Here is a 23211-nt window from a genome sequence, read left to right as displayed (position 1 = left end):
AAGACGGGGTTGGACAGAGCCTTGGGTGAGATGGTTTAGTGTGAGGTGTCCCTGCCCCTGGCAGGGGGTTTGGAACTGGATGATTTTAAGGTCCTTTCCAACCCTAACTATTCTGTGATTCTATAATGCTATTTTCTTCATTGTGATTATAAATTCTCACTATACGTAGCAGGTGCTAGACTGTAGCTACAAGGTGAACCATGAATAAGGAATACAAATTTGTAGAGACTGACATGTGCTGAGGTTCCAGACTTTAAAATTAGCAATGGATCCTATTACCAGCCTTGATAATTTTGAGGAAATGAGCTGATGTTGCCAGGTGGGACTATCTTCATTGACAACATTTTGATTAACTGGCAATTTCAGTTAGACTTTGAAAGAATATGAGAATTGATCATGAATTACTGCAGCATTTCATGGAATCTACCTGAATTTTAATACAGCAATTTGAATCCAAAGCCAGCTAAACCTCTGATTATATCTAAACAAGTATTGAAACACAGAGTCTTTCACCAATTTGGATCAGCAATAGCAACAGACTTATTAGTAACAGTCATTCTGAGCATCTTTGGCCACAGAGATACTAGACAAATAAAATAATCCTCTTCCTGCTGTAAATAGCATGAAAAAACAAACCTTTTCTGCCTAAATTACTATTTCTATTTGTCAGCATGTCACTTGTGTTGCCACCTTTATTTTAGGCTTTCAAACCACTCTAAGTTTTATCACTCAAACTACCCTCCCCCCCAAAAAAAAAATAAATCACCACATAGCATGCTGGTGGTTTTTATTCTATCACTCATATCCATTTGGCAGTGCTAGATTACTACCAGTTTTCTTAACACCACATTTCCACTCATAGCAAGTTGGCATAAACCACTATAATGAGCAATGCTGTGCAATATCTACTATTTTTGCCAGGTTTTCAAGACCCAAACCTACCCTAGGTAGTCTAGGCAAGCAGAAGGCATGGGGTTTTCCCCCATTGACAATATACTGTTGGCTTTTGCTGATTCTTCTGTAATTTCTTATGTACTTAAAAATAGCTAATCATATTGTTTGGAAGTTGAGTTTGGTCCTGCAAAGCACTTTATCTCCTTTGGGAGAATGTGGACATTTCTCACTGATTTTTCATAAACAGGCAGCAGCCTCTGTGGTGAATGAAGACACTGTGCACTGGAGAGAGTACAGCATCTTTCTTTCATTTGTCTTACTTAGAACCATAGCATCCTTTGATGTTCACCTTCTTTATGAAGAACATCCCAATCTAGCAGCAGAATACTCTCAGTCAGTTTGTAGGTAATGCATGAGCCACTGGGACCAGCCAAAGGCCCACCCAGCCACTTGCCCTTTACCCCTACTCAACAGGACAGAAGTTGAAAATAGAAGGAAAAAATCACATTGGTCAAAATCAAGAACTTATTTTATAGGACTGCTTAACGGTTACCATCACAGCCAGAAGAGGCTCAACTTGGGGCAAACTAATTCAATTTATTACCAATTAAAATAGATTTGGATAGTGAGAAACAAAGACAAATTAAACTGACATCTTTCTCCACAGTGGTCTACTTCTCTCAGAAATTTGTAAGATTATCCCTGAGGAGGCACCTTGCCTTCACACTCAACAGAAGCCACCTACAGAGGTTTTGGGTTGTTGCACTTCTTCCAATTTCTTTGTCTGTTCCCTGGTCTCCACTAGGTGTCACAGCTTCTGGGCTTTCTTACCTTCCAGTTCCCGACTTGTTAGCCTCAGCACCCCAGAATCTGATCAACCAGGCAGCTATCCATTTACCTGGCTAGCAGACATAATCTTTCCAGATATCTCAAAGTTCACTCAAGGACCTGATGATTTCTGCCTAGAGTGACTTCTGTCACCCCCTTCTGTTTCTTTGCTGATCAGACTCTTTATCCTCCCTCACTAATCGAAGCCATGGACCTGTCAATTTCTGCTTTCACGTTGGTTTTTTTTGATTACTAGAGTCATTACTGTAGATAATGATTTGGGTCCCTGGCCTCAGATGTAGAGGCCCTCCTTCCTCTGCATTAAAAAAAAAACTGAAAAGGTGCCCAGTAGTCACAGTGCTAGTAACTGGTGGGTCTTATTCAGGTAGGCAACTTTTCTGTTAAGTAGTGCACAAATTTAATGGTACTACATGCCTGTTCGGGGCAGAGAATCACAGGTTTTAGGAGGTGATAACTGCCCTTGGAACCTGCCCAAATCCTCCCTCACACCCTGCCACCCAGGGATTGACCACATCAGGGCATGTTTCTCTCTCAACTCACCAACAAGCTGTTTAATCTTACACCTGAGTGAAATCAGGTTCCACACCTCCAACAATGTCAGACAAGACTGAGCACCTTACACTGACAATGCCTTGTCAATATTTTAGAAAAGGTGAAGGTAAATGCCAAAACCACCGTTATTAATATTGACTTGTGAAGGGAAGGCAGTTAGGAAAAATTCCATTACGCTATGCATCCTGAAAGCTCCGACACCCAATGCGAAAAGGATTTTATTAGATATAGGGAAAAAAACTGACCCTTTTCACTGGGTTCACAGCAAAGAACCCAATTGTATCTTCACTGCCAAGAGTCCAAACTTTCAGGAGAGGTGACCCTACCAACACTTAAAATTCACAGTTCTACAACAGCCCCTAGAACAATGTTAATGGAGACCATTAAATATTGGAAAACCCATGGAAGTAAACTATAAATACTCCTTAGTAAGTAAAACACATACTCCATTACCAAGTGTTTTATTGAAAAACAGCACATGCACCAATATACCCTTTCTTTCTAAAGTTTCTCATACAAACCACTGTATGTAAGAGTTTGAGAAACTGTCAAATTACAAAAGACCATTTTTATTTCCAGCCATCTTACATGTCTCCTCTCGAATGATCTCAGACTAAACTGGGGGTTTAATTTGCTTATTTCATTTGATTTCTTTTACCCACAGATATGCGGGAAAGTCAGTTACATGCCTTGTCCTGACGTATCATCCCCAGGGATAGAGACAAGATTCATCCATCTTGCAAGATTCTGACAAAACTTAATTGATGCTTATTAAGTAATATAAAACCCAGTGGCCTGCATAAACATGATTAGACACATGATGTTGAGCATCTTTCTTCCTAGTCTTTTCACATCAAAACTAATTTCTGCTAAAAGAGCTATCCCTTCATTTCCCTTAAGAGTACAGTTTATTAGCATAATTTTTTGTCTTTGGTTACTCCAATACTGTTCCAATCACTGTTTTAATACAAAGCCATGATTAATTCTTGCGTTCTTTCCCTTTGATTATCCGCCACTTTTTAAAGCTATATCATCCTTTCGTAGCTTAATAAGTTTTCTCACTGAATTCACTACTACAATTGGAAACTATGGATTTCTAAATGTCTGCCATTCTCCCTTAGATGAGATTGGAACCTGTCCTGTCTTAATCCCAGCTTTCCTCCAGGTTCAGAAATCCCTTTTCTTTTCACTAATATAATAGACTCCAACTTTCAGTAGCAAGGAAACTGAACTTCTAGTTAGACCTCCAATACAAATTTGGAAATACTTGCAGCACAAACAGGGTCCTAACTCTATGCCTGAAAAGAGTCAGACCACCCCAGAAAGTCTCCAGTGTCTGATGACCCAGTTCTGGCTCAATGTAATCCCCTGTAATTCCCAGTGCATCATTCCCAGGTTAAACAGAACTCAAATTTCTCAGCTCTCTTTTTGATACCTTGAATTTAGTTAAGCTAAACTTTTCCTGTCTGCTTTGATCAATAGCAATATTGAAGATAGAGTAGGAAAAGAGCTATTTAGCCAGGTGTCCCTTTGTAAAGGCTTCCTCTTCACAGCGAGTCACAGCAGAGTATGGCGTTGATACAGTGTGGCTGATAACAAACCTGTCAGTAAATTGAAGGTTTTGTTTAACTCATTATTACAAAAAAAAAAAAAATCTTGATTTCACATTCACTCCCACTTCCCTCCATTAGAAGAATGATTTTAAAAGGCTTTGGTTTTTTGCTTAGCTAGGTACTTGTATAAGAAAAGATTAAACAGCATGTCAGAGCAGTGTTAATGCATGACTTGATTCCTGTTGTATACCAATGACCAAATTCATAACACCACAGTTTCACTGCAACTTACTTATGAATAAGTTGGCTAGATTTGCCACTTTTAAAAAAATAGGGTAATTCAAAGAAAATGTGTTTTCTTCTAGTTCTGCAAGCATATAGAAAACATATGAAAGCCCTACAATACTTTCTATTTCAACCAGCTGCTGGGCACAGTCCACACAATACAAAGCAATAGGCAGCCTGTTTTACAATCAGAATATCCCACCCAGCCCTAAAAGGAGTCTTCCATAGTCAATTGCCAGCACAAAACAAAGGTGTGTGAAAACCTATCTCAAAAATGCACTGTGATTTCTACAGAAATCCATTTATCAGCATCTAATAGGTGATAATTTCTGATAAAAAGTTCAGAGTAATGCTGTTAAACAGATTCTGAGAGGCTTATCAAACAACTGAACTAAATAGAGTAGCATAATGCTTGATAAAGGGTTGCATTCAAACTTTCAAGCTGAAATGTTCCACATATCATGGAGTATGAGATCAAGTAAATGGCCTAATAGGAAACTAAGTTTTGTACCACCAATGTACCTAGGTTTTGTGCTTAATGTAGGAGATGGTTTTCCTTTGGCTCTATGTATGGACAGTGACAAGAGGGAGCACCAAAAAATCAGGTGAACAATAAACACCACTACGGAGCGATAATACAAGAAGGCGGCACATCATTGGTGAAAGCTACAAGGCATTTACAAAAAGACCATGGATGCTTTTACCCAGACCAATTTTGTTATAGCTCATTTCTTCTGTTCACTGAAAAATCATGCTTAGTACATGTCAGTCCTGAAACATTCCATTATTCATTTCAAACTACGTGTATTGAATGATGCAGATGCACATGCACAAGTCTAGAACGTAATACTAGTCTCAATACTGCCTTACTGTTTTTATTTTAAGGCTGATGGTTTTCCATATGTGCTACATCTTATCTGCACAGCCTTCTAGAGATACAGCTTCTGTTCCAAATAGATTGCAATCCAAAACTAGAACAAAAACGATGAAAGGAGAGCCATTGATTGCTTTCAAATAATTACTTAGGCCAGATTAGCTATTCAACTGCTAAAAAACATAATTGTGGTGTTTGAGGAGCAATACAATCAGGGAAAGACCAATACTATAGCACAGAGCAAAAGGAGAGCATCCAAGTGATGACAATGTCAGACACAAAGACTTTAGGGAAAAAAAAAGGACAAAAAGAAGTCCGATAGATTAGAATGGCAACAGAATTAAAAGGCAGCAGAAGCTAAGTAGGCATGGAGACAACAGTCAATGGCTTTGAAGGAATGGTGTTTAAGAAATAACTAAGAAAGAGTAAATAGAAGGATTAAAAAAAATATATATCAATCTAGCAGAGAAGACAAAACGTCATTTGAACAACATTCATCAAAAATACAAAGACATTGCAAAAATTAAGGTGAAAGTCAAAAAAGCCACAAAATATGAACCATCACAAAAATGGAAATGTGGATATACTGTATGTGATAGAATTAAAATAACCATATTTCAGTGAATATCTACAAAAATAAATTCCAGAACTAAAAAGCAGCCATTCTCATAAAGGCAGCCTTTGCCTGTTAAATACACATCTGCACTGTTACCCTGGTAATAAAAAAAACGCACAAACATACTGACTTGGCCATCAGCAAGCCTGATGTTTTAAAAAACAAACAAGTCTGCGTAACATCAGTGCTTTGGCTTTCAACAGCAAAGATCAGAACAAATTGTACAAATGAAAATGCCAAGTTGCAATCACAAGTTCAAGTAAACCAAACCATTCAATAATTTGGGGTTTCAAATAACCAGGAGTCACTATTAGTGAAACACATGAAATTGTCTCACACATCACACTTCCAGATCACATTCTGAAACCAGAATTCTTCAATCCCTACTTTGGTTCTAAAAATCTGTGTATGAAACATTTCCCTAGATTGTGCCAAAAAAACCCTAATGCCATACATCCATATTAAAGTGTTAGGAATTAACATTTACTTCAGCAAAAGTCACCACATCTTCACATCCCTTTCTCAAGATCTGCTGTACCACCTTTCCACTTCTTTTCATACGTTAGGCAAGTGAACATGGAAATTACAGGCAGCTTGAGTGGCATAGTTCTGAAATTAAAGGACTACCTGCAAGACAAGAGGAAGAGGACAGGCAGAGAAGTCATACTCAGAGCCTTACCTTCCAATCAGCAGGAACTCCCCAAGCACTCCAAGGCGCCTCATGGCAATGAGGATCCCCCTCACTGTCATTCCCTCGCAGAAGCAAACCACCACTCTAGCCTTGGGTAACCTTTCACGCAGTTTGCGGAGCAGGCGATCAAAGCTCTTTTCCCCAGCATTGCTGTAGATCTTGTCAGAGTGAGCAATGCAGAGACCCTCTTGGGCAGCCAGCTCTTTGAAGGCTTCCATTCCACTTTCCCCATAATTTCCTGTTTAAAAAAATAAACAAACTTGTATTATATCATGCATTTATCCAGTTAACGGGGGCATTCACAGAAGGAAGAGCAAAGGAGACCCACCAAAGTGAACATACTGAGTTCAGTGGAGCAACAAGATACCCATGTACCAGGAGGTCTCAGTAGACCTGGAGACTGCAAGTTACATTGATTTACCAATGAGTATTAAAAGCAAGCAAGGGATGGATAGGTAGAAAAGGGGACAAGGACAGCTCAGACAGTGAGAAGTCTTACTAACATTCCTATGCCAAAATCATAGTTGAGCTAGTACAGGAAAGCAGTTACAGTAAAGAGAAGAAGAGGCTTTCATTCTAAGCTGTCCTGTACCACATGCAGCCTCTGCTCAGAAAAATGAAGCAAAAACAGATGTAAATTTAACATACACTGATCTGGTACCATTTTGAAAGCTACTTACACTAATTTGACTGACCAGCATTCATGACAGTTAAGAATTCAGGCTTCATGGTTCTCTTGGAATAAAAGACTCTATCTGCAAGAACTTCAGAAATACCTCTTCCAAATAAATATTTGAACTTCATGTCTCAAGCAACACCAAAGCTGATTCTCAAATTCTTCTCTGCTTATATTCAGGAAGCTAAATCAACAGCTTTACAAAAATCTCAAACTGACTTCAGCTACGGAGACAGGTAAAGTCTCCAGGGTTCTTTTTAATATTTTATGCCTGCCATGAGTACAGGATTGATGATGAATATCAATCAGGCAAGAGGAGCAGATTGATTACAAGTAAGCATCTATTAAAAGCAACAAGAAATGGTTCAAAAAGAGAAGCATTAATTTTATGCTATCCACACCTGTAATGTTTGCCTAATTTATTGAGGGAATAACATCAGATATGTTGATCACTTTCAGACTCAAACCTTTGCAAGCAAGGGGTTACTGAAGAGGTCCGCCTTCCCCCTCTGCAGAGACATCTTGAAATAGCAGATTGCAAAAAGGAAGACTTCTGAATCACTCTAAATTTCTCAAAAAAAAAAAAAATCCAATTCCTCAAAAGCTTCAGCCACCAGAGAGAAAATTCAGCAACAGACAACTCGGGCATTCGTTGTAAATCCAGTAGGAATAAGTGCAGTTTTCCAGGTATGTGCGTTGTCTGCCACAGATCAAACTATGACAGCCATAGTCATACTAGAATGTAGCCAAACCTGCCACATATAATGTCAAACACAAAACTCAAGTTCCTCAGCCTTTTGCACTGAACTGCCCTAGATTCTCAGAAACTTACAGCATAGCAAAACAGTCTCTTTTCAGTCTGTGACTCAACACCAGATACAGCAAGCAGGTCAGTCTGCTTTTTTGTCTGAGTCAGACATACACAAAGACTGGGAGCAATGCCATAGACCTGCATGGCTTCATGGAGGGGAAAAGAGAGGAAGAGCTGTGCCTAGTGTGAACACATCATCCACCAGCCCCCACTGTGGGCTCAGAGCTGCAATCCCATTCATGACCCTGTACTTGGGTAAATTATGTGGTCTCGTATAGGGCTTCTCATATGCTGAGAAGGACGCAGATGGAGACATTTCCACATATTTATAGGCCATAACCTGCAGTCACCAAGCGATTTACCCCAGGACCTGAAGCTGGACAGTTTAAGCCGTACTACTTTTATGACTTGCCTTAGGTCCCAGATTTAGGCAAGACACCCTCATTGCTGACTTGCCCTTACCAAGCATCTTACACTTTGGAAGGAAATTAGGATATATTTCACAATTTTACGGGGAATTTTGTTCAAGACAGACTTATCTGAAACCAGTAATATTATTCTTAAAGCCTTACCTAACACGAGCCGGGAGAACTAAACAGCATCTTGTTAGATGCTTAGGGAATACATATTAGAAAAAAAAACGTAGTAAGGCTCCTACCAAAATACTAAGGTAGGATGGGATTTTCTCATACATCAGTACAGCACTAACTCTACTGTAAGTCAAGCTCATGAGTTCAAGAAATAAAAAATTAAATTCACCTGGAATGATTTTTCTCAGCTTTCATTTTGATGGAAGAAGTTATCTCAAACATAGTCACACCTATACTAACAGTACAACATAAAATATATGATGAGAAAATAAAATTGTTGCCCATAGATTCTGTGTGATAAAGAGCCTAGAAGGAAAAAAGCTAACCAAGATCAAAATAAACATGAGATAAAAAAAAAAAGGCAGAAACAATTGGCAGAAACAATCTGAAGCTGAAAATGAAGGCTTTCTAACCCTTTTATGAAAGTAGTAGAACAGCTCTCCAATAGCAGCACAGAAAAAAAGAGATCTGATGTCTGGCTGGAGCTTGCTCAGCTCACAGGGGCATTATGTAACATAGTCATCTGACAGAGAGAGACAAGACTTGACAAGCCAGGAGGTCCTCTCGAAGTCCATTTATTTGCCACACTCGCGAAGTGGGACAGCACACTGCACAACTCTCTCCCTGCAGGGGAAGGGCTAAGGCAGAAAACAAACATATGACAGATATATTGTTCGACACACGCAGCTACCGGGGCATGTACAATGTAACAGCATATATAGAATAGGAAACACTAATTAATTCTGTGCAACAGCCAAGAACATATCCATCTGTACCAGCTTGCTGGGTACACCCATTTCAATCCTTATGCATGCAATAGCTGAGAGGGGAAGTGTGTAATGAAAGAAATCTACACAAGGTTGTAGTCAGTGAAGAGCTACAACAGGGCTATGGGCTGAGGACCACTTTTCCTTTGAAATAACCATTGAAGAAAAGATCCAATCTCAGCTGCAACCATTTTTTGTTACAAGGATCAGCTGTGAAAAGCAGGATTATTCGTTATTGTGAGGCTACTAATAACTGATTTTTGTTACGACTATTAAAATACTTTGAGCCCCAGAATACTGTGCTAATTTGTAATGATTTTTTTTTTTATTAGCTCTGTTCAACTTGCACCATATTCAGAGAACCAAACGTTTTCCTTACATACTTCAAGCAGAGTCTGTACAGCAGTATTAAGGTAAATTCTAACCATTGTCATGGCTATAAGTTTACTAAGAGGATTTTTATGACACTGCTCTCTGTGCCAAAGAGAGCTCTACTTCACCACTGTGAAAGTCCTGAGAAAGATTCACATATCTAAAGATGCTGGTGAGAGCTACATATTGCAGGAATTATTCCCACTCATTGCATTCTATGCATTAAATATCTTAACAAAAACATCAGGACGCTGTAGTAAAAATCAAATATGTTATCTTGATCAACAGAGGACAGACAAAAGAAGAAATTATCCAAACTTTAGCTTCATAAATTGCTCCTGTGAGACAGTACGCATTACATTTATGCCACATCTACACAGGCAGTAACACTATCTGTTTGCATTAACTCTTGAGCAGCATGGCGAGCAGAACCCATGAGCTCTATCTAGAGGGTTTATACTTTACTTAGCATTATTGCTGTTTTACAGATTTGCCCCCATTCTTTTCATCATGAGAACCATTTATTTTTCTGTTATGAAATGAAGCAGAAAAGTAACCTCAGCAATGAGGTATTTATGAGAATCCTGGAGATTGTCATCTTAATGGATGCGCAGAGTGTGGGTCTTCTCAAATCACATGACAGAAGCTACTGTTATAACCAAAACAGCATGCCACACATAAATCAGTGTCTGATTTCATTCAAAGACGGATGAGTGGAGCAGCATAAGGAACTATGTATCGTTCAAATCTGTGCTGCAGAGAACATTCCCTTAAAATATAGGCTAGCACCTGTTAAAAAAAAAACACCTTGAAAAGAAAGAAAATTATAAATAAGAAAGACAGAGTGGTCTTTCTCACTCTGCTTTCAGTGTCAGCAGAAAATATCAACTAGTTCTTGATAAACCCATTGACAGACACACACACAAAGCCAACAACAACCCACAGCAGAGGGTTGTGCCTGGAAGAATGTTCTTAAATATCAAAAGACAGGGAGCAAGAGAATTCACCTAACTTCTTCCATAAACAAAATCTTCAGGCCAAGTTACCTATTCTTTGCCATTAGGGGCTTATTTGCTGCATTTATTCCTCTAAACAGCAGCACTAACCACAACCTCAATGAAAGGTGAACACAAAAAAATATATACCCCGCAAACATAAAGCAAAAGAATTGCACCAGTAAGACAACCACAAAATCTGACTTCACTGCAGCGTACTACAGAGGCAAGTTGTACTGCAGTAAGGTCCCCCTTTTCACAAATAACAAGTGAGAAACTATTCAGTGTTCTCTTCTTTCTTCTCTCAACATTACGATCTGTTTATTCACCTCTCCCAGGCTTATAGATATGTTGCTGGAGGTATGAAATTTGTTTCAGTGTTTTCTATTGATTCACATCTCTTCCTCAGCTACTTAAATGGTTTTTGGTGTAAAGAAAATAAGAGGCAAACAGGAGGACCACATGACATAACAACAAGGAGTAATTACTCAAAAGCTTCTTTAGTGCAAAGGCATATTATTTGGGAAGGGCAGATCAAGGACATGATCCAACTATTAAGTTACTTCCTGGCATATTTCAATAACTAATTTGTAAAAAATAGCAATAATGTTAAATATGACAGTAACTGTACAGTTATCAAATAAAAGTCTGGGAAGACTGAATGGTTTTGGACCGCAGAGCGGAAAAAAAAATTAAAAAAGAAAGAAAAATGGCAAGAAAGAATGGCAGTTTTCTTTCCTATAATATCCTACTTTTCCCTATGCCACAAGGGCATCTTCGCATAGGGACAGTTAATAAGAAATTATTACCTCATTTTAATGTATGTTTTAATAGATAAAACATACTAGTCACATGCATAATCTTAGCCCATTGCAAACTAAACTTAAGAAGTTCACCCATCAGATTTAAACTCATATGCTAGTAGTAGATTGGGAGCACATACATAATCAGCTAATGTGTCTCAGGTAACAAGCAGTCACTGTCTCAATTTTAGTAATTTCACCATTTACATGCATTGGTCCACACATTTGACTGGGAGAGCTAAAAATGAAAGCCAAAGCCCATGTTTATTCCCTGAATGCAGCAGCCTGACAAAAAAATTACAAGTTGTAGAAATTGATCTGCCCATGTGTGTTACTTTGATATATCCCAAGCATAAACACTACACTCATAGAAAGCAGTTCTGTTGGCACACAGCTTCCAGGACCATTGAACTGCCACCATTCCTCCTCCACCAGACTTTTCTATCAGTGAGGAAAAGGAAAAGATCAAACACTTCCATATTTCACTAAAATATCTTGCTCAAGGCTGAAGTTATACTGATATCAGGAACATTTTACCAGTTATTTCAAAGAGGATTTGTTTCCTTTTTCAAGGAACCCTCTTCACTTAATGTTGACTTTGTCACCTAAAACCCTTTACTACACACTTTCTTTTCAGAGCTCAGGTAGCTTTCTCAGCATAATTTTATTTATTTCACTCAGTATATATCACTTCTGGTGTTTTTAAGGCACAACTTCAAATCAGACAAGTTAGACTACAAGAGCCTTCACAAACTCTAAAGGCCTGACCACTGCACAATAAGAACTCTACACAGACATGGGTTCTATTTCTGTTTTCAGTCAGGACAAAACAGAAGAAAAAGTACAAAAAGAAAAACTTCAGTTTTCCCAGTCTAACTGTAGATCTTAGAAGGAAAATTCTACCTCTTACTTTAATGTAGGTAGTCTGCAGATAAATGACCAAAAGAAAACATTCCTTTACAGAGAATGCTGAAGTAGCTATTTCAATTTTCCTAAGTACAGTGGCTGTAAAAAAGAGAGAACCAAATCTTACCACCATTGATCCCTAAGGACAGTCTAATACAGGTTGAACATCAAAGGTACCCACAACAGGTAGTCCTCTCCTGGAGGCCACCTAGATTGTCCCCTGCTCCCAACCACTTCAAACAGGCCCAGCCACCATGTAACTCAGTTCTAAAGCTGCTTTTAGCCTGCTGTTTTTAATTACCTGTAGGTCATCAGAGACTTCCTCACCACCACCTGCATGTCTCCCAGGCAAGCTCATGGCTCTGTGCAAGCATTTCCCTTATATTTTCCCTTGCTATTTTGCTTTGCTGGAAAGACTTTGCATTGACTGGAGGCCCCACTGTCCTTTAATTATGAAGAGTGTAACTCACTATTAGAAAGTAAAATAGCACTGTAAACACTGCCACCTTTTAAGTTTTTCTTTTAAAGCTAAATTTTCTGTGTTCTCCAGAGATTGCCAAGCAACTGAACTCTAGCCTTATGAACACCAAAGGGTTGTATTAAATGAATTGTCATCCCTAGTACACATCACAGACCTCTGCCATCTGTGCTTACAGCCTATTTTCTTCAGAACTTCTAGAAATGCAGAAAGCATGCTGTTGAGACCAGGTGTCCTGGGTTCAGCAGTAGCAGTCATGTTTCTCCTCCTTGGTAGCTGGTGCAGTGCAGTGTTTTGACTTTCAGCTCGGGAACAGAGCTGATAGAGATGTTTTGGTTTGGCCAAGGACTTTGTGAGCCTCACACTCTGCCAGGGAGGAGGGGAAGCCAGGAGGAAGCAGAGACAGGACACCTGACCCAAACTGAGCAAAGAGGTATTCCATACCACAGCACGTCATGCCCAGGATGTAACTGGGAGTTAGCCGGAAGGGCTGGGAGAGGCTGCAGGGTTGGAGGAGGTATCGGTCGGAGCTTGGTTGGGCTGGGGGGGGCGAGTTATCGGTCGGCTGGTGCTGAGGTGTTGTATTCTCTTCCCTTGTTATTTCCTTTATCATTATTATCATTGGTGGTAGCAGTAGTGATTTGTGTTATACCTTAGTTACTAAACTGTTCTTATCTCAACCCGTGGGAGTTGCATTCTTTTCGATTCTCCTCTCCATCCCTCCGGGAGCGGGGGGGGGGGGCAAGAAAGGGGGGGAAGTGAGCAAACGAATTACCTGACTGGGTTTAAACCACAACACCAGGCTAGTCTTTTATTTTCTGAATTGAGTAAAACTGGGTACAAGGGAAAAACAAAAACGGAAAATTAAAGGGTGAAGTTAGGTGATTGCTATAGTCAGTAAACAATACACTATTCCTACCATAATCCAACTTTCCAGAGAAATTAAACTATATTTCAAATAAGAAAATCTACATTATTTTATTAAACACTAGCTTACTTTTTGTCAATAATTACAAAGTATGCAAATGTTGCTAACAACTCACCATAGCGATGTATTACCTCAGTAAAGAAGAGACAAACAAAAGTAAAATTGTGCTCCTGAAGAAAATGGTTATATTTAAGCCTTCATCCTGATTGAAGCAGGTGCATCATCTTGAATCACTAATTGATATTCTTCTCAGAACTACAAGCACAGGTGAAGTCAGTCCTGAAGTAATGAGAGAATTAGTGCTAAATGACACTTCGCTAATGAAATGTCAAAATGTGGTTTTTATGCCAATGTTCTTTTCCTAAACGTATTCAAAGACTACACCCACTGCTTATTTATTATGTGTCTAAACAGCAAGGTTTAGACTTTTATATCTAATGGGACTACTTCAGCTCCATCCCTGCCTTATCTACAGTACTTGTAACAAATTTACATGCTGAACTGTCTTTCTGTTCATGACTTATCAGTAAGGAGCTTCTGTTTTCCTTCAGAATGTATTAAAAATAATCTAGTGATGTCTAACATTAGCTGTTGGCTAGTTGTCTTGGGTGGCATTGGTTGAATAAAGTGTCACAGGTTTTTTTTATGTTTCTTGATGAGGCGGGAAAAAGTAAACATAGAATAAAGTTTCAACATTCCTAGGTGTAATCTCTGGGTAATTTTAAACATGCTGTAAATATTACAGTTGGTAAAATCATTTACAAAAGCAGTTATAAATAGAATACCCAGAAGGGACATCAAAGTAGGAGAATAATAGTCTCCTTTTTTTTAATATGACCAGGCATTTCAGAAAGAAGGAATGAATACATGCTCACTTCTGCTCATGCTTTGGCAATTATGCAACTAGGTTAGCTCACATTACAAGAACAAGATTTAAAACATCTTGAGCCAACCTTGAGCAATCAGAAATCTTGTACACAATTACTGTACTATGAATGAAGGTTTGAACACAATGGAATGGATGGAAACTTAAAAACGTATTTCTACTGGTTGTCTGGTTTCTGAACCTAAGGGCACAGCATGATCAATTTCTGACCTTTCCCTATGATTTTGAGAGTTAAAAATGGCTATTTCATTTTTGTGAACCAAGATACTTATAAACCAAGTTTTCACAAACTGGGATTTACAGGACAAAGTATCATGCAATACTCCATACAGAGTCAGCAAGACTATGAATACTTCCCAATAACCTACATTATTAACAGCTTTAGGAAGTATCTGTAAAGTATATTAGAAATTAGATTGCTTTTTAAAGTGCATTTTCTACTCATTTTCTCATTAAAGAGAAATTAGTGTTCAGACCTATTCCCACGGAAGCACTTGATATCAGTGACTAACTTTTAAAAGGGCTAAATAAACTATTACATTTTATTCCTTACTCTCTGTTAATACACATCACTGAAATAAATATCCAAAAAACTACTGACCTGAACTATAACACCAGAGCTAAATCTTCATGGTCCTTAAGGCAATTTTGGCTTGTATATGATTTTTAGACACCAATACTTTCTGTTTATTGAGCCATAGCTCTAGATGTGAATTATATCAGGTTTGGAATAATATCTAAGTAATAAATCTTAGTCTTCTGTCTAAAACACTACACCTAATCCTAACTTGTCCATCACCAGAGAAACTGTCCATCTAAATAGAATAAACTTATGGGGGTTTTTGCAAATGAGAAAATAGACTTCTTGACGTATGCTTTATCAATATCCCTGGGTATCATAATCTTACTATTCAGAAGTAAAATGTGTGATTTTAGAAAGAATTGTCTTTCAATTTAAATCTGTGTAAGAAAGACAGTGGCTTGTTTGCCTACATTTTGATGAGAATAAATATCATTTCTTAGTATTATCTGAACTGTCTACCCTCACTCTCAGTCTACTTTTCATTTTTACTATTATGACCAATCATTTGCAATCGATTATATCATCACAGCTGGAAGAAACGCAGAATACCATATGAAACAATACTGCCTCTTGGATTTATACAAGAAGAAAAAAAGCAACAAATGTTTAGATGCTGAATCTGAAATCTATAGATAAGAAGCAAACCCACACTTTAAACAACTTAAGAACAAGGCCTGGGAAAAGAGAGCTGGAACACATAAGCAAAAGTAAAGCTTATCTAAATAGAAATGTTTCATTTTTACAGAATCAATATTTTAAAAAATATTGAATTTAGTTTTATAAATCTTTTTCAGTAACAGCCCCCCTCCAAGGAGCATTCAGTTAAAATATTTCCAATCACCCCTAAACTGAAGTCCGGGTTCTGCAAACACTGTCATAGATGGTGACTTGACTACGCACAGTGATGCTTTAAAAGACTTAGAGCAGAAAAGTTAAATACATAGCACAAGTTTTTTGTAGGATTTGAGACTCATAGAAATAAATTCAAAAGAAAACAAACAAAAAGATCCTAATTTTGAATTGTCCTCTCACCAAAAAAGTTGAGGTGAGATATTCATGCTGGCATTTCCAATTGAGCTCATAACCTCAAGTATTAACATAATGTAAAAGTTTGAATTACACAATGTTAAAAGGCGTACCCGATGCAGGTTGGTGAAACATTTGAAATACATTTCCCCACAGGCTACATTTCTGCAGATGAAAAGGTAACTTAAACCTGAGAATCCAGGTTGAGCTAATATAGGCAATTAATGTAAAAGCTGGATCACCACAAGCAAAGAACAAACTATTAATTTACTTTGCATAGCTCCCACAGAGGTAATATAAAAGAGTGAACGTCAGAAGGGCAGACCTGTGAGACAGAAAAAAAAAAAAAAAAAGGCTAAATGCAAGTAGGACACAGTGATAAGCCTGGAAACATAAGATATTGTAAAGCACTTAAGAATTCATCTTCCCTGAATTGCCATATAAGCTGCAGAAGCACAAACTTGGACTGAGTGTAAGGGTTATAGAGTTAGCCAAGCCTGCAAAGAACAAAACTGTCACAACTGTTACAAAACTATCTCACAAAACAGTTAGTAGCTGTTATTTGACCTCACGAGCCAGGGATGACCTCCTCCATCCACCACTGTGTTGCACGCTGACCAAGAACTGTGGCAGTTTGCATCTGTAGAGCTTTGCCAGGCTGCACCCAAAGAACAACACCCAAGGAAAACTAAAAAAAAAAGTCCTCCCACACCCACACCTGCACCCAGGAGAGCTTGCAAATCACATCCTGCACCCTCTGGACTGAATGGGGGAGGCCTTATGAAGGAGACCCTTGCAGCACTCCTGATGCGGTTCTTCATGCATCGTGCATCCCTGGGGAGATCTGTGCAATGCTGCTATATTGAGCATATCCAAACCTGTAAAACAGTTTGTTGGAGGGTGAAGAGAAGGACCCTTTGTTGGGTTAAGAAACAGAATAATTCATAGAGAAAGAATAAAAGATTGGTGTTTTTCTCATACATTGCAATTTGCTTTCTCCACGCCCACAGCCCTGTGGCTTACTGAGAAATGACATCTGGGTGCTCACAAGTTGTACAGTCATCCAGAAGGTCCCAGCAGTCCCCTGTTCCCAGCTCGAAACAATCTGAACCCAAGCTTGTCATCCCAGCTTGGCTTCAGCTGCTCAGTCCTCAAATAAACACTCCTGGAAAGATGTACTGGGGGAACTAGCTTCTGTCAAAGGGTAATGAAATACCCACAGCCTCCTGCAAGCACCAGGGAAGATGAGCACAGCCCTGCTGTCTCCCACCTCCCTATATTGAGCACATCCAAATACAGCAGCTATTAAGGACAAGACAGCTATGCTTATACAGTTTGCTGTGTACAAGCTCCCCAGGAACAGTGTAATTAACTGCTGTCAAAGCAAGCTGTGAGATGGCAGGCTGTGTGGAACACTTGGGTGGCCTACCCGCCTCGGCTTCGGCACTTTGCTGTCAGCACAGAAGCGAGGCTTTCAGCCTCAAAAGCAGCCGAAGGGTGGCATTGACATGCCTGGCTCTGATCTCACAGCTGTGGGAGCCAGGAAAAACGCATCTGCAGCTGTGCATGAGAGCAGAGCTCTCAGGGACTGGGCAAATCCCACTTACATGCTAGGGGAATTAGACAGTGAAGAAAGCATTTAGCTGTTTCATTATCAGCAGGATTTCTCTGTTTCTAAAACACTGCTGTGTTTTTCACCATCTATGTGTTCAATAAACAGCAAACAGTTTTGTTATTTAAAATATGGTCTGAATGCAAATTTTTCTGTATCTCCTTTGAAAATATTTGGAGCCTCAGAAGGTAATATTGAAATTAGCCACTGCTCATTTCCTTTGGTGCCATCAGCTCAAGACTTCCTGCTTGCACAGACAAAATATCAATGGGGAAGGGAGTGAGAAAAGACTACTACTGATAAACAAAATGATACACAAACTGTTGTCACAAATTTCAGCATATTGCTTTTATGGATTCAGCTCAAATCCCTCCAGGATGCTTACCCAGAGGAGTAAGGGGGTAAGAAGGTCCCTCATGTAAGCAATATGAGCAACTTCCATGGGCAAAGCAACTCGTTCCAAGCTGTTACCTTCCCATATGAACAGAGAGTAAAAGGTGCTCGCCAAGGGCTGTCTTGCCCTGACTTTATTCTGTTAATGTGATGGCCTCTCTTCCACCATCACTGCAGCCCCACATAAGGCAAAGGGTAGTGACTTTGATGTATTTCAGAGGGAGAATACAAGTGCAGAAGGCTGCTTTTGAAATGTCAGCCTGATGACAGGAATTACTGGCACGACGGTGAGCAAGCTCATTCCTGCAAAATCTTTAGCAACAAAGAACCTCAAAATCATAGAAAGAATTTGCATGAACATATACTACATTTGTTAGACTTTTCTATGGGCCTGCCTCCTTCTTAACAGCAATTAGGTTTTGTATTTTATGTGTATGAGATTTTGTGTCTAAGATTAGTTTTATCCTTAAAAACATATCCCACATTGCTATGTTATTTTCAAAGGAACTGCAATCTTATACATCTGTCCAGGTTTTAATATATCAGAAAAGCATATGGTTAAGCATATTAACATACTATGAGAAGGAGACAAGGAGACACGTTAGGGGGACCTCAGTTTTCACCTTTGATAACTTGACTATTTTTATGCTGTTGTAAAGCTCGCTAAACGACACAGTGAGGGGCAAAATCTACTCTGTTTTGAAGATGCAGACTTCACTGATTGAATCAAGAGTTACAGACATACCGTTGTGGTTTAAGCCTAGCCGGCAACCCAGAACAATGAAGCCGCTCACTCACTCCCCCCACTTCCTCCTCCCACTCCCGGAGGGATTGGAAGGAGAATCAAAAGCATGTAACTCCCACGGGTTGAGATAAGAGCAGTCCAGTAACTAAGGTATAACACAAACCACTGCTGCTACCACCAATAATAATGGTAAGGGAAATAACAAGGGAACAGAATATAACCGCTCACCACCCACCGACTGATACCCAGCCCGACCCTGGCAGTGATCTAGCCCTTCCAGGTAACTGCCCCCAGTTTCTATACTGGGCATGACGTGCTGTGCTATGAAATAACTTTTTGGCTAGTTTAGGTCAGGTGTCCTGTCTCTACTTCCTCCTGGCTTCCCCTCTTCCCTGGCAGAGCATGAGGCTCAGACAGTTCTTGGCCAGAGTAAACGTTACTGAGCAGCAACTAGAAACATTGGTGTTATCAGCGCTGTTCCAGGCTGAAAGTCAAAACCACAGCACTGCACCAGCTACTAAGAAGGAGAAAAATGACTGCTACTGCTGAACACAGGACACATACACAATTGCAAAACCAGGCACTTTGGGCTAATATTTTGTATTTTTTTAAAAATGCTTTTGCAACTTGATGCAGAGAAATGACAAGGCATGAAAGATGTGCAAGTTTGTAGATTTTAATAAATATCAGCAAAATATCATCTAACTTTTGCCTTTCTTGGTTCCAACATTCCTATCTATATTCTTTGGGTGCTTGATACCTATAGAGAGGCAAAGGGACTGTGTTGCCAGGATAGTTACAGCACTTCAGAAGAACCATGCTTAAAAGCAAAAATGCACAGTTGATCAGGTATGTTCATAGGCTTTTGGGAACCTAGGAGATAAACTGATTCTCTCTTCTAAGGTAAACTAATTTAAAAAACCCTCAGTGTACAGAGTGGGAAAATCTAAGAAAAAAAAACAGAAATCATTACTGAACTCTGGAGGACCATCAAGTACATCTTGTTAGTGAGTGAAACAGCCAAGGCAAGATTACCAAGCAATCAAAAAAGACAAATGGCCCTGCAAGAAGCTTTTGAAGTCTGCTAAAGGTCAGTTGAAGTGAAAGGTATATAATTGTATTCTTTTTTCTGACCTCTGAAAAGGCTGTATTTTGGCTGATGACTATTTGTATGGTATTTTTGCATAAAGATTTCCATTTTTAGCTGAGTAATTTGCCTGCCCTAATCTTAAGTCAGTGCTTTTTGAGAATTTCCAAGTTCTTATTAATTTAAAACCAAACTTTGAAATGGTGTCCAATTAAAAAAAAAAAGAAAAGCCTGAAATTAACTGGGCTGAATATCTATTGATTTTATTTAAAAAAAAAAAAAACAGAGGCTCAGGCTAATGGTTGCTGAAAAACTTTAGGTGGTGGGTTTATACAATGCCTCTGAGAATTCTTACAATTTAGAATGGCAATATTTCCAAACTGTCTTATTGCATATTCCTTAGCTTACAAAGAGGGCATATCAAACCAACATGACATGCTAAAAACAAAATGAAAAGATTAGAAAGCAAAAAAATGGGACCTAATGAAAAATGTAAATCGCTAGATTCTGCTGAAGGTAAATGCAACTTCTTATTTAAAGACAGGATTCTTAAAACATCGTATGAAACCTTACTGCAATTATTAAAGAAGATAAAACAGATGAACTGTTTATTTACTAAATTAATATATGGGAACCTTCTAAAATAATGTATTACATAGCAGTCTGCAGCCAAAGGAACAGTATCTGATGATTCTTTTTGTCCTCTCATCCTCATTTGTGGGCAAAAAAAATCACTCAGAAAGACAGCTGAGTAGCTAGGATCTCAGTGTCACTGGGACCAAGTTTGGTGACATAATACTAATGCACCTGTCTAGGGAGAATCACCTCTCTTCATGGAACAATGCATTGGCCTCTTAACTAGTACAGTGGTTTTGCAGCTTTTTGCCTTTTATTGCTTGTTAAAAGCAGTTGTGGCTGATGTTTTCCTTGGAATCACTTTCATTCAGTGTGTGTTACAGAAGCATAGAGGAGCATCATAATGTAGCATAACAGATCATAGAATCATAGGATGGTTTGCACTGGAAGAGACCTTAAAGATCATCTAGTTCCAACCCCCCTGCCATGAACAGGGACACCTTCCACTAGACCAGGTTACTCAAAGCCCCATCCAGCCTGGCCTTGAGCACTGCCAGGGATGGGGCAACCACAGCTTCTCTGATCAACTTATTCCAGTGCTCCACGACCCTCATAATAAACATCTAAAGAAAAGGTCAGGAATAGCAGGACCTTCACTGGGACCTAAATTGTGCTGTGGTGAGTTTCCCTTGGCACTTCTCAGACCCAGATTAGAGTTTAATAACCAGCAGACAAACATAATGACTAATAATTATGTCTGAAATACATTGCTGAAGTACCTCTGCAAAATCTTGTTAGAACATGTCTGCCAGCCTTGCTTTCAAGCCTACATCCCAAAGACAGATGTAACTAGGATTTTACAAGACAGTAACATGCAGGAGTTCCCTCCAAGGCACTCCATCTTCTGTTAAATCTCATCAACACTTAATATAAAATAATGCTTGCATTTGCAATGGAAAAAAATCCAACTGAGACAGCAAAGGCTGCTAACAAAGTGATGTTTTAAAAGATCACTTCACACATTGCCTGGGAAAAGAAGTTAGACACTACAGTTTTCCTTGGCAGTGTTAATCAGATTAATTCCTTCATTTTGCTTACAATCTAAGTTAAGGGTTTTGCTATTTTTGTAAGTAGATATCTGCTTACAACAAAAAGTATTTATGATCAGAAATAAACAGATTTAAGAAAAAATAAAAAACAAATATGAATTATCTATTACACTGACATCGGGGGGGGGGGGGAAGAAACATCACTTCCTGAATTGTACCCACTTTATTCACTTTTTGTTATAGATGTCAACTCTGTCAGAATATCATCTGTCAAAATGAATTAGTGGAAAATTTAGTACTTCACTTTTAATGAATGGCATTTCAATTTCCCTTCACCCTCTTGTTAGCACTGCCACTCTCCTGACACAGTGCCTGCACTCCAATCTAACAAATCTAAAGAAAGTCAGAGGCAGAAAGCTTTGTGTTTTTCTTAACATTTCTTGAGATCTCTTCAAGCTACTTTTGTCTTGACAACTTAATTTCAGTGGATTAGGTTGTTTTGTTCTCTCCTGCTAAATAATGTTTTATTTTGAGTGGATATCTGTATTAGCAGAGATTAATGAACACAAAACAACATGTCAATGAAAAATATCCGTAGAACTTCCATATGCTCATGTATGTATATACAACAATAGGAGGGTGAACTATTTTGTCTCTTACCTATGGGAGGCTGTGAAAAAAAAAATACTGAATCATAAATGACTGGTTTTCTTTCTTTTCTCATAGAGTTGAGATCTGTCATAAGGCTATGCTGGGAATAGACACTTCCCCTGAGATGTCTGCAATATTTACTATCCTTGAGAAACATAATATGGCTTTCTTCAATGCAGAAAGCAACTGCAGGCACAGCTAAAGGCACAACAATGACTCAAGTGGCCCAAATGTTGACTGGGCAAACTTTCTGAACAACACCATCAGAGATTTGCCATCTTCTGAACACACACTGCAAGAGCCATCTGCTACACAGGAGCTCTGTTACTGGAGCGGACTCAAAGTCTGTCAAAAGCATGAGCAGAAGGGAGGAGGAGCCCTGGGATGTAGGACTGGGTGAAAGCTCCAGAGCAGCAGGATGGTAGCTTCTGGCAGTTCCTGAGATGGAAGTGGGGAGCCCTGACCACTGGGAGCTGTCACTCGCAGAGCAGAAGCAGCAGCTACTCTCTCATCAGTCATTGGTGCCCTTAATGACACCAACCAGCCCACCAGTCTACGCACAGACAAACTGGGTAGCAGAGCTGTGCCTTCCTCTGCATTTCCCAGTAAGTTCTGTCAGCCACGTTCTTTGCTTAGATCTGAACTAGCCTTAATGTCTTGGAAAAAAAGAAATTAACACCATTTGGCTACAGTCAGTGGTATGAGATTCCAAAAGGTAACAGAGAAACATGAGAAGCTGGGAAGGAGGGAAGGAAGGGAGGGAGGAAGGAAGGAAGGAAGGAGGGAGAGAAGGAGGGAAGGAAGGAAGGAAGGAAGGAAGGAAGGAAGGAAGGAAGGAAGGAAGGAAGGAAGGAAGGAAGGAAGGAAGGAAGGAAGGAAGGAAGGAAGGAAGGAAGGAAGGAAGGAAGGAAGGAAGGAAGGAAGGAAGGAAGGAAGGAAGGAAGGAAGGAAGGAAGGAAGGAA

At 39.2% G+C, this 23211-nt stretch overlaps 1 protein-coding gene across 8 annotated transcripts in view; it reads right to left on the bottom strand.

Annotated features, from left to right (window-relative positions):
• The window catches only part of GRM1 (glutamate metabotropic receptor 1), a 183362-nt gene that overhangs the window by 137679 nt on the left and 22472 nt on the right, over positions 1 to 23211 (bottom strand). For all 8 annotated transcript variants that reach the window (XM_061471478.1, XM_061471477.1, XM_061471476.1 and 5 more), the window contains exon 3: positions 6303 to 6552. In XM_061471478.1, coding sequence (XP_061327462.1) covers positions 6303 to 6552 — 250 coding nt within the window. The remainder of the gene's footprint in view (positions 1 to 6302; positions 6553 to 23211) is intronic.

The sequence above is a fragment of the Pezoporus flaviventris genome, unplaced genomic scaffold, assembly GCF_033815535.1.
Source record: "Pezoporus flaviventris isolate CSIRO_AGI_PZ_B2104156 unplaced genomic scaffold, CSIRO_AGI_Pfla_v1 ptg000066l, whole genome shotgun sequence".
Classification (NCBI taxonomy): domain Eukaryota; kingdom Metazoa; phylum Chordata; class Aves; order Psittaciformes; family Psittacidae; genus Pezoporus; species Pezoporus flaviventris.
This window is presented reverse-complemented; position numbering and strand designations above follow the sequence as displayed.